This window comes from Podarcis tiliguerta (assembly GCF_965153285.1).
Source record: "Podarcis tiliguerta genome assembly, chromosome: 1".
Lineage (NCBI taxonomy): Eukaryota > Metazoa > Chordata > Lepidosauria > Squamata > Lacertidae > Podarcis > Podarcis tiliguerta.
In genome coordinates this window covers 25,578,944-25,594,933 of record NC_139534.1, presented here as the reverse complement: position 1 = coordinate 25,594,933, position 15,990 = coordinate 25,578,944, and the positions used below count along the sequence as shown (strand labels likewise).

At 44.2% G+C, this 15,990-nt stretch overlaps 1 protein-coding gene across 8 annotated transcripts in view; it reads left to right on the top strand.

Moving 5' to 3' along the window:
• Positions 1 to 15,990, top strand: part of PDE1A (phosphodiesterase 1A) — a 144,397-nt gene that overhangs the window by 115,993 nt on the left and 12,414 nt on the right. For all 8 annotated transcript variants that reach the window (XM_083409032.1, XM_083409036.1, XM_083409038.1 and 5 more), the window contains 9 exons: positions 269 to 385; positions 2,084 to 2,224; positions 3,586 to 3,686; positions 5,867 to 5,992; positions 7,544 to 7,645; positions 7,770 to 7,890; positions 8,960 to 9,041; positions 13,300 to 13,423; positions 15,288 to 15,469. In XM_083409032.1, the coding sequence (XP_083265158.1) occupies positions 269 to 385; positions 2,084 to 2,224; positions 3,586 to 3,686; positions 5,867 to 5,992; positions 7,544 to 7,645; positions 7,770 to 7,890; positions 8,960 to 9,041; positions 13,300 to 13,423; positions 15,288 to 15,469 (1,096 nt within the window). The remainder of the gene's footprint in view (positions 1 to 268; positions 386 to 2,083; positions 2,225 to 3,585; positions 3,687 to 5,866; positions 5,993 to 7,543; positions 7,646 to 7,769; positions 7,891 to 8,959; positions 9,042 to 13,299; positions 13,424 to 15,287; positions 15,470 to 15,990) is intronic.

The following is a 15,990-nucleotide window of genomic DNA, read 5'->3' as shown; positions in this document are numbered from 1 at the left end:
AGAGTATTACATAAATGGGGTGCCGGGACTGAGTAGGTCCTTGCACATGTTGTTGTGGCATACTAGTTTTCAGGTAACTGTGGCAAAATAACCTCCTTCACGGGTATAGGCAGGTCTATAGATACACCATACCTTATTCTCAAATGGTGCTTGTTGCTTGAATGAAACAGAGTTTAATTGCTGCCCCTCCCCTGAATTTTCTGTCTCCTATCGGTGGAGAATGTATGCAAATCCTTAATTATCCCCCTTCCTCAAAATTCTTTTACAGGATGTTGATAAATGGTCGTTTGACGTGTTTGCCCTAAACGATGCAAGTGGGGGACACAGCCTGAAATTTATGATGTATGAATTATTTACCAGATATGATCTATTGAACCGTTTCAAGGTAAGAGGCTTTCCCTTAAAGAACTACCACATCTACCCACACCAAAACATACGCCAGAGAAGGGAAAACAGGCATATGATTTCTTTACGGAGAACTGGAGAATATTTATTCTATTCATTACTGGAATGACAAAGGACAAGATGAAATTCAATGGCATGTTAAGTAATTTGAGTAAGATAATTATATTATCATTTCTCTCTCTTTTTCTTTCTCCTTGTCTTTTCACTTCTCTTCTCGTTTTTCTTTTTTGCTTTTTCTTTCTCTTTTCTTCCCTCTCCTATAGGGTCTTTTTTATCCTTATCTACGGAGAATCTGAAAGGCGTGGTGATTACGTACATCCATATTGTTTTGTTATTGAATATGCAGGCCAAATTTTATTATATATATATATATTTGTGTTGATTGCTTTGTTATATACAACTGCTATAAAATACCAGATATGGGAATTATGGCATATTGTTAACTTGCAAAGAAAAATTTTGTACACAGACACACCCAAAGGAAGTTATTTCATGTCATTTATTTATTTATTTATTTGTTGCTAAATACTCTGTGTTAACACATGTGTATTGTAATTAAATTATCATAAAATTTATATGCCGCTTGATTGTAAAAACAAAAACAAAAAACCCAACAACCTCAAGGTGGTTTACAACAGGACAAAAGAATAAAATCAAGAAAAAAATCACAACCATTGTTTAAAACATACAAAAGGTAAAATACTAAAACAGATTAAAATTGCCCCAACTTTCTAAGGATCTGGGTACGCTTGTCTAAACAGGATTATTTTTTAGCAGGTGCCAAAAAGAGTACCTTGAAGGCTCCTGCTGGATCTCAATAGGCAGGGAGTTCCAAAGTGCAGATGCCATCACACTAAATTATAATAATTATAATTAAATTTTATAATTATAATTATATAATTATATTAAAAACACGATCAAACATTAAAAACTTCCCTAAATAGGGTTGCCTTCAGATGTCTTCTAAAAGTCAGATAATTGTTTATTTCCTTGACATCTGATGGGAGGGCATTCCACAGGGCCACTACCAAGAAGGCCCTCTGCCTGGTTCCCTGTAACCTCATTTCTCTCAGTGAGGGAACCGCCAGAAGGCCCTTGGAGCTGGACCTCAGAGTCTGGGCTGAATGATGGGGGATGGAGACGCTCCTTCAGGTATACTGGGCCGAGGCCGTTTAAGGCTTTAAAGGTCAGCACCAACACTTTGAATTGTGCTGGGAAATGTACTGAGTCCTTACAAAAAATAATAATAAGCAACGTGTGCAGAGATGACTTGAAGTGGGCTGGCCAAAAGAAGGGCAAGCATCTTAGGCAGGAGCTGGGCTGAATAAATGCAGGAGACCGAAGGCCAGGAAACTAGTGCATCAGTTTGGCAGTGACAGAAAACAGGTGCCACACACCCAAGTGACTATTTGCCTGGACTGAGCGAAGCTTCAGGAGCTTCAGTTCTAAGCAATCCCACAAGATGGGCTCTGCAATGTCACCTGTTGTCCGTCTCAGCACAGGAGGATTATGGGTTGTTGCTAAATGTCCTATTGGCAGGTACCAGTTTGCATAGATGCTGGCTGATTTCTAGCTGGCGCCATCCCCAAAACTCAGGATGGAAGATGGCATGGCAAAATTTGTACCCTCAAATCTGCTGGTGACCCTGGTGATTATTACTTGTGCTTGCCTCTTGCAGATCCCTGTTCCTAGCCTTATTTTGTTTGGAGAAGCTTTGGAAACTGGCTACAGCAAACACCGAAACCCTTATCACAACTTAATCCACGCAGCTGATGTCACCCACACGGTGCATTGCATCATGCTTCTTACGGGGATCATGGTAAGAAATAATGAGCTGGTCTGAGCCCAGAGGATCGGGACATGGTGACATAATGCAACCTATTAGTGAACACTGGCGGGAGACCCACTGCAAATATATATGTTTTTTTGGGGGGGTAGGCAAACCAGAGGCCACAATCCAAAGAGCACCTTTAAAGGTAAAGGGTAAAGGGACCCCTGACTATTAGGTTCAGTCGTGGCTGACTCTGGGGTTGCAGCGCTCATCTGGCTTTATTGGCCGAGGGAGCCGGCGTACAGCTTCCGGGTCATGTGGCCAGCATGACTAAGCCACTTCTGGCGAACCAGAGCAGCGCACGGAAACGCCGTTTACCTTCCCACCGGAGTGGTACCTATTTATCTACTTGCACTTTGACGCGCTTTTGAACTGCTAGGTTGGCAGGAGCAGGGACCAAGCAATGGGACATCACCCTGTCGTGGGGACTCGAACTGCCGGGCTTTTGATTGGCAAGTCCTAGGCTCTGTGGTTTAACCCACGGCACCTTTAGGGATGCTCAAAGGCAGCCTGCTTCTAGGCACTGTCAGCATTTGACTCAGCATTTGACTATGACTTTGGAGTCACTAAAATAAAGCTTTTGATGGTAGCCAACTCTTTCACGGTCCATGCATTTTTTTAAAGCTCTCTCTCTGCCCAGAGATTAACAGAATGCCAGCCTGAACCTTTTATCCTTGGCTATTTATAAGTATCCTGATGGCAGAAATGAATGAGGAGCAAAATGCTAGGAAAGCTATATGGTGTCTTGAGGTATATGTGGTTTGAGGTTTAAGACAACATTGATAAGTGCAAAGGTTGTGGACCACTTCCTGCAACCTTTCTTGCCGTATGGGACTATGATAGCACAAAGGCTAAGCCGGTAGTGGGGAACCTGTGACCCTCCAAATCTTCTTGGACTGCAGCTCCCCTTGGCCCCAACCAGCATAGCCATTGGTCAGGGACTGGGGCGGCCCAAGATGTCTCAGAACCTGAGGCAAAACGCCCCCACTATGGGGGCGCCAACTCTGTAAGGAGTCTCCCTCATTGGGTGGAAGGGGAGTTTTCCACAGAGCTTTGCTACCAGTTCCTCTCTGCCCCTAGAGGCCAGGGAGACAAGCTGCAAGGCTGGGTGGCAGAGCCGGGTGATGCCCCTTAAGTGGTGCTGCTTGAAGCAGCCACCTCACCCAATCTCACAGGTGGGCCGGCTCTGTCATGGACAATGGGAGTTGTAGTCCAGCAACATCTGAAGGACATCCCCATCCCTGCTCTGTATTAAGAAAGGGTAGGATTCTATAAGACAAGACAACTTAGCCAGAGATGAACTATTTGTACTTCATATGATGGAAGGTTTTGTTGTTGTTGTTGACTAGCACTGGCTCACCGAACTGGAAATATTAGCAATGATCTTTGCAGCTACAATCCATGACTACGAGCACACTGGGACTACGAACAACTTTCACATCCAGACCAGGTAAGCTGGTGGTATAAGAACAAACACATAAAACTGGGAAGGAGGAAATCTTTGAGCAGGCTTTCAGGCATTGCTTTCCCGCAAGATCCCATGGCAGACTCCCAAGCCGGTATTGCGCATGATACAATGCAGAAATTTCCATCAGTGCGATAATTTCAGTGCTTCCAGAAGGCACGAGGGACAGAAGAGAAGCAAAGTCATGAGTGAAGGGTTCCCAGCCCGCGCTTGAAGCTGGTATTGGCACTTCAAAGTTTATTTATATCCCCTCATTTTTGGCAGGAGCTCTGGTGCTAGAGATCATCTAGGCTGGGCACTGGTCAAGATCCCAGAGGCTTAGAAGGGGCCCCTCGTTTGCTCAACCCAGCAGTGTGTAGCTAGGTTATCGGATGTGGCATTGATATAACACTATGGCACCTGTCAGTCATTTATAAGGGTGCCAAGAAATCAGCCCACTTCTCCCTAGCAATTCTTTTTTTTCATACAATTGCAGCGAAGACTTGTTGAGAAGGATTAATCTAAACAGTCCTGCCGGTGGGAATCATTGCAATGGGTCCTGCTAGCAGAAGGGGACCCCCCCTCTCCTTCCCACCTGCTCCCCTCCAAATTGGCTCTTGGGGGTCAGAATAACCCCCAAAACAGTGCATGGTGGGAGGAGAGGGGAGATCTTTCCACCTGGCAAATAGAACTGCTTCCACGGATGGAATGATTGCCTCAATGCTATTTTGAATTCCAGCCATTGTGATTTGATATTCATATTGCACCGTTTAATGAAGAGATGGAGAACCTCAGGCCTGAGGGTCAAAAGTGACCCACCAAGCCTCTCAGGACTCTTCCCCAGTCCATATCCCTTTGAGTGTTTTTGTCTGACTGGACTGCGTCCTTGAACTCTTGCTTCCCTGGATGGTGGGTAGTGTCTGGGAACATGCTGAGGGGGGCTGCACTGAGGAAGAATGGTGGGAGCCTCCCCCTCCTCCTGATCAGAATCCTGAATGTTCCCAGGAGCAGGAGGACAGTATAGACAGTAAACAGTGGTTTGCAGAGGGACATAATTCAGAAGGCAGAAGCTGGGAAATACTAGAAGATGGGGAACAGCTAGGAGAAGTACTGGGAGAGAGAGAGTTAACAGATTCACTGTCTCTGGAAAGCTTTCATCCGCCCAGCCCAAGGTCAAGAAGAGCTGATAAGGTGGCAGCGCAGAAAGCACAGTGGTTATGAGCTCAGGGTACAAGACGCGGTAGTGATGTGGGTGACAAGGCAGGAAGTGGATGGAACCCTTAACTGGGAGCACCACCATTCCTTGGAAATGGATTTTTTGTTCTCTCGCTGTGATCATTCAAGTTTCTAACTGGTAGGAAGACTCCTTTTCCTTTGTTCTGCTTATCTACTGCCAGAGGGGGGAGGAAGCCAGTTCCCCGAAGCCTCGCAGGTAGAGAGGTCTGCGTGTGAACGTTTGTGAAACAACTGCATCAATTGCTCCTCCCACTTTTGTCTCTGGCCCTGCTCAGCACTGGCATGTGGCCCCTGGAAGTTTGCCTGACAATGAATAGAACCTTCAGACTGTCAAAGGTTCTCCATTCATTATTTAATGATACAATGAAGGGGTGTTTTCTTCTTCGTTCTCCCACAAATTGCTATGATCCCCCGACCGAAAATGAAGACTCGCTTTCCCTCACCCTATCCCGCTGCGTGTTCTAGGACACTGCTCTTGCCAGACATGTTACTCAGTTCATAAACTTTACAGACTTAGAATGCGTGTGTTGATTTATTTATCCAGTGTCATATCTGCTCCCATGGCGACAGTGTCAAGCCAAGGCTTGCAAGCTATAACTAAAAATAACTTTTTACCACTCAGTCCAGTAATTCCAAATTTAAACCACTTTTCTATTTTGATCTTAAATTATGGGGCCATTTTTTAAAAAAATACTGAATAAAAACTCAGCCCTTCTCATTTCAGATTTCAAAAGCAAAGATAACATTGAGATAGTTCTAGTTTTTAAAGGATTTCAAGCCCTGATGTAACAGAATGGGCTGCAACATGTTGAATTGGAGGTTCCTCACCATTGTCATAAGGTGTTTTCTTGTGCCTCAGCTGGATGCAGCTCTCCTCACTCACCTGACAAGTAGATAAACCTGCCAAGGTGTTGTGAACTCAAGCTTAATATCCCACTCTTTGCATCTAGGTCAGATGTTGCCATTTTGTACAACGATCGCTCCGTTCTTGAAAACCATCATGTAAGTGCTGCTTATAAGATTATGCAAGAAGAAGAAATGAACATTCTGGTGAACCTAACCAAAGATGAGTGGAGGTAAGACAGGTGGGCTTGTTGAGAGTGACACGCATCATAGGCCCGGCTTATAGTATTCCAGCTACCACAAAAGCTCTTCCAGTTCGTTGGCTACCATGTTGCCAGAGTCATATGTCAAAACTTTCTCCAGTGTGAGTGGTCTGTGTCATGTAGATTTTGCCCATTCCAGAGACCCCCGGGTGTACGGTGGTATATAAATTCAATAAATAATATAGAATAAATAAAATTAACTCTTCGGGGTTTCAGACAGGGAGCCTCTCTCAGCCCTAACCTGGAGATGTCAGGGATTGAACCAGGAAACTTCCGTATGCAAGGCAGATGATCTACCCCCTGAGCTATGGCTCTTCCACATCAGCTTTGTGTGCAGGATGGGGATGTTGCTAAGTATTAAGAAGACTCAGGGGTACAGGCTTATGACCCCAATCTGCGCAAAGTTTGCATATGCAAAGATATCCCTGAGATAGTCCCAACATTGCCCTTGGCACATGGGTTCTTTTAAAGGCTCACGGGTGCAGTTTATTTTCCTTCCCAAGATGTGGAGAAATAGCCCTCAGAAAGCATCCCCACAGGGTAACAAAGGTATGCTGCAAAATGCCCTTCCTTTCTGGGATGTTATCCAATGGAGGTGCTGTCCTACCAGGCGCATGCTGAGATGGCTGCAAGTCACCACCTGGTAGCTTTTCTGTCACCAAAGTAGTCACCTCCCCCAGCTACTGCACACCACAGCATGAGTAGCGCTGTGGTTTAAACCACTGAGCCTCTTGGGCTTGCTGATTAGAAGGTTGGCAGTTCAAGTCCCCAAGACGGGGTGAGGTCTCGTTGCTCTTTCCCTGCTCCTGCCAACCTAGCAGTTCGAAAGCACACCAGTGCAAGTAGATAAATAGGCACTGCTGTAGCGGGAAGGTCAATGGTGTTTCCATATGCTCTGGCTTTCGTCATGGTGTCCTGTTGCGCCAGAAGCAGTTTAGTCATGCTGGCCACATGACCTGGGAAGCTATCTTCAGACAAACACTATCTCCCTCGGCCTGAAAAGCGAGATGAGCGCCACAACCCCATAGTCGCCTTTGACTGGACTTAACCATCCAGGGGTCCTTTACCTCCTGGTGAGCCTCCTTCTTTAAGGGAACTATCCTGAGATCTAGTTGGTTTCTCTTCCCCTTCTGAGTTCCCAAGCGAAAGTTCAGTGCTGGTGGTAAAGTCTTAACCTTCTCCACGTCCTGCTGATTGCAGTTATGTGGAAATCAGGCCAAGCATCCCACCCAGAGCCCCAGAACGTAATTACAGTTCATGATTCTGAAATGAGGGATAACAAAACAGCAGGACCGATGAAGTAATAGCAGGGTTGCATTGTCGTATTTTTTAAGTACCCAACTCCCATCAACTCTCAGGAGGCTGGAGGTTTCCAGATAATAATAATTTGAAGTGCTTTTCTCATTTTTTAAAATAATGTTCATGCTCATCCCAAGAGATAAATTAACCATCGCTTTGTGAGCAAAACGTCTCATTAGAGAATAAATACGATTGTAATTTAGTAATGCTGACTGTCTGCAGGGAGCTGCGCACCCTCGTCATCGAGATGGTCTTATCAACTGACATGTCAGGCCATTTCCAGCAGATCAAAACAATGAGGCACAGTCTGCAGCAGACCGAGGGGTAAGTGCCTCCCCCCATTCTCTCTCCAGTGCTGTGTGTTAACATGCAGTTCCTATTTGAATGGGAGGGAGGGGGAGACTTGATGTTGCAGTAAGGTAATGTGAGAAAATCTTTGAATGGGCAGGATAGACAAAGCCAAAGCCATGTCCCTGATTCTTCATGCGGCCGACATCAGCCATCCATCAAAAATCTGGAAGCTGCATTACCGGTGGACGATGGCACTGATGGAAGAATTCTTTCGACAGGTAATATCCGTCTCCCATGTCCAAACCTGTTCATAAAGATCCCTTATACAGTGGTACCTCGGGTTAAGTACTTAATTCGTTCCGGAGGTCCGTTCTTAACCTGAAGCACCACTTTAGCTAATGGGGCCTCCTGCTGCCGCCGTGCCACCGGAGCACAATTTCTGTTCTTATCCTGAAGCAAAGTTCTTAACCTGAAGCACAATTTCTGGGTTAGCGGAGACTGTAACCTGAAGCGTATGTAACCCGAGGTACCACTCTATTTTTTATTAGATTTGGTTGTAATATTCCTTTTTCTTTCTACTTACTACGGTACTTGTAAGAAAGGGTGAAGGAAGAATTCGTTTCAGTTCACATTTCAAGGTGAACTGTCCAACCCGGAAGCAATAGGAGAACCGAAGCCCAACTATCCTTTGAAATTGCACTTATCTGAATTTTGCAAATTAGCTCTCCAGCCAAGCTGTGCTTACAAGAAACATGCGTTTGTTATGGGAAAGCATGTGTATAGTGGTGAAAACCACACACAAAGCTGGATTCTGTTTGGGTAAACTGTTTGCGAGAATGTGTGCATCAGGCAACATTGTGTGCAGAAATGCACGTGTTAGCTGAAATTTGGACAAAAACCAGAATTTTCATGAGAACTTTTAAAAATAAACGAAGAGTTGCAAAACTGACATGGAAATGTAGAGAGCTGAACGTAAGATTTTAAAAATGAGAAATGGAAAGAAACTGAGATTGTCCATCTCTAGATGGTGTGGATGCATCTGAGTATACATGGAAATGTTTGTAGCTCATAGAGGGAGAGAAATAAGCAGGCAGTGCTAAAAACCCTCTGTCTGGAAGCAGCCATTTTCTTTATCCTCATTCATCATAAGTACATGTTTAATATACAGTATTTTTTCTCTTTTTTTAATGCCACACATTGCAAAAATTGGATGTGAAAGGGACACCCCTTGGTTTAGTTAAATAGTTAGGCTTGTGTTCAGATGCTGTCCATAAATTCTTAGTCTTGCTTTCATTAGTACCTGTAAACTTACACATTTCAATGTGTCACCTTTTTTTATCCCTTCAGGGAGACAAAGAGGCAGAACTGGGGCTACCGTTTTCTCCTCTCTGCGACCGCAAATCCACCATGGTGGCACAGTCCCAAATAGGTAATGCTTGGCTTTTTTATTTTTTACTTTGGAGAAATGATCTCGTAATGGAAATGAACAGTGTTGTGACCATCACAAAATAGGATCAACCAGCTTTCTAAGTCTGGCAAGTCACTTGCCTCTGCTTCCTCCTGCTACGTGTGTTCATTATGCACACCGTCGCTTATGGAAGAGGACTCTCATAACATCTGGAAGAATAGAGGAGGGTCCTTACCTTTCAAGAGCCCAGTACTCTGAGGAAAGGCAGAGGTTTGGGGATGGATTGTTGCTGCAGGATGGGAATGAGACTATGGCTACGTGAACACCGTACATTTAAAGCACATGACTTCCCCCAAGGAATCCTGGGAAATGCAGTTTACCCCTCACAGGGCCACAATTCCCAGGATTCTTTGAGGAAAGTCATGTGCTTTAAATGCATAGTGTGTTTGCAGCCGATGAAGAAAGAATCTGTGTGCATGTGTGTGTGTGTACAGGCCCATGATATAGGAAGATGGCTGAAACTAAGCAGGTCTGCCTCTGGTCAGGTTTTGGATGGGAAACCACATACAGAGTGCTACAGAGTGAGAGCCAGTGTGGTGTAGTGGTTAAGAGCGGTAGTCTCGTAATCTGGGGAACCGGGTTCGATTCCCCGCTCCTCCACATGCAGCTGCTGGGTGACCTTGGGCCAGTCACACTTCTCTGAAGTCTCTCAGCCCCACTCACCTCACAGAGTGTTTGTTGTGGGGGAGGAAGGGAAAGGAGAATGTTAGCCGCTTTGAGACTCTTTAAAGGGAGTGAAAGGCGGGATATCAAATCCAAACTCTTCTTCTCTTCTTCTTCTACATATTCAGCCTTGTGTCCCGTGAGAAAAGGTGGGTATAAATGTTTATTTCAGAGAAGAGAGAACATGTTGATTGTTAGCCACACGGCGTCTCTTGCCTTTCCATTGCCTACTGAAGACCTTCCTCTTTCAAAAGCCCTAGCGTATGTTGCTTGCCATCCTGGGCTCCATTAGAAGGAAGGGGTAAACTTGTAATAAACAAGCAAATGAATGGCTGTGGGACCATTGGCTGGGGAAGAAGCATCACCACCTACAGTGAACGTAGATTTCCCACTCCCAGCACCAAATAGCTATAGTCCAGCTGGTTCTGGAGGAATCCCAGTATGTCAACAGCCAACATGTCTCCAGCCCAGGTGCCATTGCACAGGTATGGGTAAAAAGGGGGATTCAGCTTGCACCTTTTACGTTTGCAGAAGGAAGAGCTGCAGTCTCGTCCTAGCTCACTTTCCTGGCCTCACCTTGTTTGTTGTAGCTGGCTTGTTGTGGGTGGTAGTTTTAGGTGCAAGTATCACAGGAACTGGCCGTCGCTCTGAGCCACAGCTGGCTGTGGTGATGCTAGACGGGTCTCCCTGCACACACCTAGATGGATACTTTGCTGTAGCAGGGATGGGGAACTGGTGGCCCTCCAAATGTTGGAAGCTCAACAGCCCTTGATCCTGCAAGGCCTATAGGTATGGATGATAGGCATTGGATCCATCAACACCCAGAGGACCACTTCTGCTCTTCAAGTCAGCCAATGTTCTTAGCTAACACAAGATATGGGCAATACAGATTTTCAGATTCAGTGCCACAACATTTCACGCATTGGTGTCGTTTCTAAGTCTGAGAATGCCCGTTTTCAATAAGGTAATAGGGTACTGCTCTCCTTTATGCCCAGAGCATTTATTAAGCATATTGAGACGATGTGAGATCTGTTGCTGTTCCATGTAGTATCGGGTGTTTCTCTCTCTTTTTCCACCTGTTCAGTTCTCAGCGGGGGATAATGCTTTGTTCTCTGCGTAATTTCTTGCCTTGACAAGCATTTTTCAAGAAGACATTGTTTGATACTGACATCTCAGAGCTGTGGGTTGAGTTCTGTCTCCCAGGGATATTGCTTGTTCCATTCACTGATTTGACAGAACACTGCTAACGCATTGTGAAATAACACTCGCGCAGAATAATAAACAGTAATTTGGAATATCAACTCAGACTCATAAAGACCCTGCTCCAAGATCGATCCCCTGTAGGCGGAAGTGTAAAAGTTGCAGCACGCAAGGGCTTCTTCTGCCAAAGAGATGAGATGCTTCTGAGCTCCATCTTGGCTCACACAAGACTGTGCCCAGAAGGGCACACAGGTGCTTGTTTCCATTCATGGATTTCCTGTGCTAGATCAAAGGAGAACTCCATGTTGAGAGACAGGATGATGATCTGGCTCAAGGACTCTGGCGTGGGCAAGGGAACTTCAGGTTCATATTCCCACCCACAACCCTATGGCAAAGTTCACTTTGTGATTTTGGGCCAGTGGCTCCAGGCACACCTTCCTCTTAGAAGGTAGTGTTGTCGTTGATGATACATTTATGTATTTATTTGAAATATTTCTTAACTGTCCTTCATCAGAAGATTCCAGGACAATATACAGAAGTGTGGAAACAATTCATGTAGCATAAATGCAATAGGTTATTAAAGTGTAGGTGGGTTCCCATGAGATAAGACACAGTGATAACAGCAAGAACCTGTATTGAATTAACAGAACTGGACAACAGGGGACAAAGCAACTGCTTATATACATTTCTGAAGGCCTGGGCCACTCCCACTCCCAACGTGATTGGCTGTCTAAACTTCCAAGCTGTGAATCATGACTCAGAGTTTAAAGGCCAGTGGCAGAGGCCCAAATCCTGAAATGTTCTGTGATTGGATATCATGTATCGAATCAGAACACAGGGGCTCAGAATCCTTAGTCCAGACTCAAGCTCAGGCAAACACAGACCACTGAATACACATCACCTACACTCAACTGAGTTCCAGTCAGAGTAGGCCCATCAAAAATACTGGATCGTGGCCATAAATTGGATGTAACCCAATTTTTAAAGGAAACAGAAAGAAGAAGGCTAATCTTGCTGCACTCCAATAAACACTTAGTTGGGTTTTAGTTCCATGAAACTCAGTTGCACTTCTGAGTAAACGCATGATTTTGCTACATAAACCCAGCCTGAGTTTCTGGACGTAAGGGTAGGAGGTAAATGTTAACACCTGACATAAAATAAATAGTGATCCTTTTTGCTCAACAATTGGATCATGGGAGTATTTTCTTTTTATTCCAACAACTAGCTGCACAAGTCTAATCATGTCTACTGAGAAGCAAGTCCTATTGAATTCAATGAGGCTTTCTCCTAGGAAAATGAGATTAGGATTCCATTTTAAGGGCGCCTTAAAATAGAGGGTTATAGAATACTGGCTTGACTATAGAATTGAAAGCTGTAAATATTAAATGTCAACCTTTTTCATCCTTGCCTTCACCTTGTGAGCAACATAGGACATATGTGTTTTTGTGTGTGTGTTTTTGTGTACTCTTATGGTCTTGCATCTTTAATGCATTAGATGCAGGATGTGATAGCTTTGCAACATTTATTTTATTGCACACCTGTCCCTTGCCCATATGGGGGGTTCAACTGGACCTCATATTGCTCTAAATTGCTCTAAATATATATCTGTACAGAGAGCCAGTGGTGCAACATCGTGTCTAAGCCTAACAGGGCCAACAGACATTGTACAAAGTCTGTAGCTTGACTGTGCAATCCAATGTATGCATGTTCAGAAGTAAATCCTGTTGCTTTCAGTGAGAGTTTCTCCTAGGCAACTGCAGGCAGAGAACTGCAGACCGAATGTCACCTCTGTCACGGGTTAACCACGTAGTCTTCAGCAAGCCACTATACCTCAGCCTCACCCTCTGAAATAAGGAGGGCGTGGGAATACAACTGATCGTGCCTTGCCGTTTATGCCCAAAATACAAGCGTTTTGAACATTCACACACTACACAGATGCTTTCATGTGCAGAGCTTGCGCTGTCACCAAATGCCACATAATGTCCATTGTGCATTTGTGAGAAATTGATCTTTTAGTGTGGCAGCGCATCAGCTAGGCTAGCACACTTGTCATATACAATTGTAGGCACTTGCTGAAACCGTTATTCCAGCAAGTCTATCTGGTCACATAATTAAGTCATGCATTCTTGTACCTTGATTGTGTTTATTTTATCTCTGTGTTGATGGTAATTATTTTACTGTTTTATGTACACTTATTGGATTTTATTTTTAATTAAGCTGTTTATTAAAACTCTTAAATTTGCCTTCAGCAAAGCTCTATTTACTTACTAACTGTACAAAGAATGGACAGGCACTCAATGTTTTCTTCCGTCTCTCTCTCTTTCTCTCCACACCCTATTCCCAAATTGCCCTGCAGGTTTCATAGATTTCATAGTAAAGCCAACATTTGCTCTTCTTACTGACTCCATGGAGAAAATAGTTTTTCCTCTTATAGAGGAAGCGTCAAAATCTGAAAGCCCTTCCTTCACGACAGTACTAAGGTTTGAGAAACACCCCCCCCCCCATTTATATTATTATTGAAAATCGAAATTACTCTAATATAACATTGCCACCTAGTGGCAAGAGTTGCAACTGTGTTACATGACAGCATATAAATCCTGTTCAGGAAACGACTGTGTATATGTAAGGCAAAGACATAGCAGAATATAAATCATTATATTTGAAGGAGCTGGTGCTCAAAATATTATTCAGGAAATTTTGTGGAGGGATGATTTGCTTGGAGGTGTGTACATATGATTTCAAGGCTCTTTCCTCTCTGCCCTAAAGCAAATTATGAATTTAGCTTTTAGCCATTAAGCTTGTTATGCTAGCAAAATACTGTACGTTTTTGTTTCATAATAGCTTTGCGGCATCCCACAGTCACAAGATCCAAAGCAGAAATAGGAAGATTCGAGGTCATATAATGTAGGGCATATAAATAAAAATAAACCAGCATCCCTTTTGGCAAGGAACAGAGGTCTACAAGTTAATTCTCCAAGTCCAACTAGTGTCCTTTATTTAATTTAGGCTGCATTCTTATACCGAGTTTCCTGGGAATAAGCTCTATGGGACTCAGTGGGACTTCTAAGCAGGCATACATAGGATTGTATTGCCATGGCAAAGAACAATAGAGTTGCGTTCTGCACATGGGCATAGACTGGAGAGGAACAGGGGGCAGTTGCCGTCCTCTAAATCAAGTAAACAAACAAAAAGTCTTAACTATAAAAGTAGAAATTGTAGAAAGATTTTGACGGATTTCTCTGAGCACTTGGGGTCAAAGGAAAGGAATTTAAAACAACTGTTGTTGAGACATTTCATTCTGAATCTGCTAGGCAGAGCCAGACAGAGGAGGATGACAGATGAGTGTCCTCTCCCCCCCCCCCAAAAAAAATCCTGTCTATGCCCATTAGGGTGGTTCATATTTTACTTTTTTAAATGCCTGCTCCAATGGTCTTATCTTACTACACTAGGGATTATATAGCTATATCTGAAATTTCATGCATATTAGTTAATATCTTGACCCTCCTCCACTGAGTTGAAATTTCAGCCTTCATGACATAGGAAAACGACCAAGTAAACAGCTCTTTGTGGCTTAGGGCCCTCGTATTTACAGGACCGACTCTCCTGGTCTGCCCCGCAGATGACCTTAAGGTGCCTGAATAATCATAGTTTAGAGGTCTCGGGTCCTAAGGAAGTCAGATTATCCTCCACTAGGGCCAGGGCCTTCTCAGTGATGGCTCCGACCTGGTGGAATGCTCTGTCCCATGAGACTAGGGCCTTGCAGGATTTAACTTCCTTCCGCAGGGCCTGTAAGACAGAGCTATTCCGCCTGGCTTTCAATTTGAAGTTAATCTGATCTTTTATTCCCCTTCCTTCCCTCCCTCTCCCCTTTTTATGAAGATTACCCTCTCTGGGATCCCACTGCTAATTCTCCCTGGGTCTCCATGCTGGCCCAAATAGGACTAATTTAGCCAGCTAGCCCTGGTGATCATCTAATGTTTTCCCCTAAATTGATTTTTTTGAATTCAATTAGCTAGTGTAGTAAGAGAACACCTTTTGAGCAGGCATTTTCAAAAAAAGGTTTTTTATGAACCGCCCTAATGCCCATGTCTCGTTGCCCTTTCCACCCTCCTCCATGTAGGGGATATTCCTGCATCAGTTATGGGAGCCTTTTACAACCTGGCATCCTTTAGACTGTTGACTTCAACCGCATCCAGAACTGATACAAGCTGTAGTCAAAAGCCTCTGGAGAACCCCAGGCTGAGTGACGGGCTACAATGTACCACTGTCCTTTCTCCTTGTCTGTGCCCCCGAAGTGTCTTGCTCTGCCTTTAATCTAGTTCTTTAATCCACCCCCTCTTCTAGTGACATCGCTGGAGGATCCAGTGGGGAGGTAAACAGAAGGATATCAGTTAAAAATTCCGGGTGTGTTGGCGGGTCTTGCTCAGAAAACTCTTTGACCACCGTGGACTTAAGAAGCTTTAAAGACTCCCTGTTTCACATCATACAAGAGAACAAAGACAGGTGGAAAGAGTTAGCAGAAAAAGGTACGTTTTCCATTTGTCAGAGTTCCATTTCCACCCCATTGGCTGGTTCACTCGTGAGCAGCAAAGTATCTCTGTTCATCTGTGCTCAAAGACAGTTTCCTTGCAAAACTACTACACATTAAAAACACCGTGAACACACAAATGGACGTGTGCATGCGAGAAAGACAAAGATACGGTGATCACCTTTTTTTGTGCATGGTATTTATGAGTATTTTTCTTTCTAAAGTTGTAGACAACCTGCTGTTCCCTTGAGGGACACTTGCAGCATTCACACCACTAGGTGGCAGATGTCCACGCCATCTCTCACAGTGCTGTCCTTTCCATACTCGTATCTTGATAGACCATTGCATATGAGAGATGAGAACCTGAAGTTTCCTTTTGACTGATAGCATGCAGTTAGCAAAGTCCAAGTGAACAGGTTGCTTGCTTTCAAAAGGATAAAACGTTAACGAAAGAACGTAAGCAGAGGCATGCTGGAACGGATCAAAAAGGTCTGTCCAGTGCAGCGTTCTGCCTGCTAC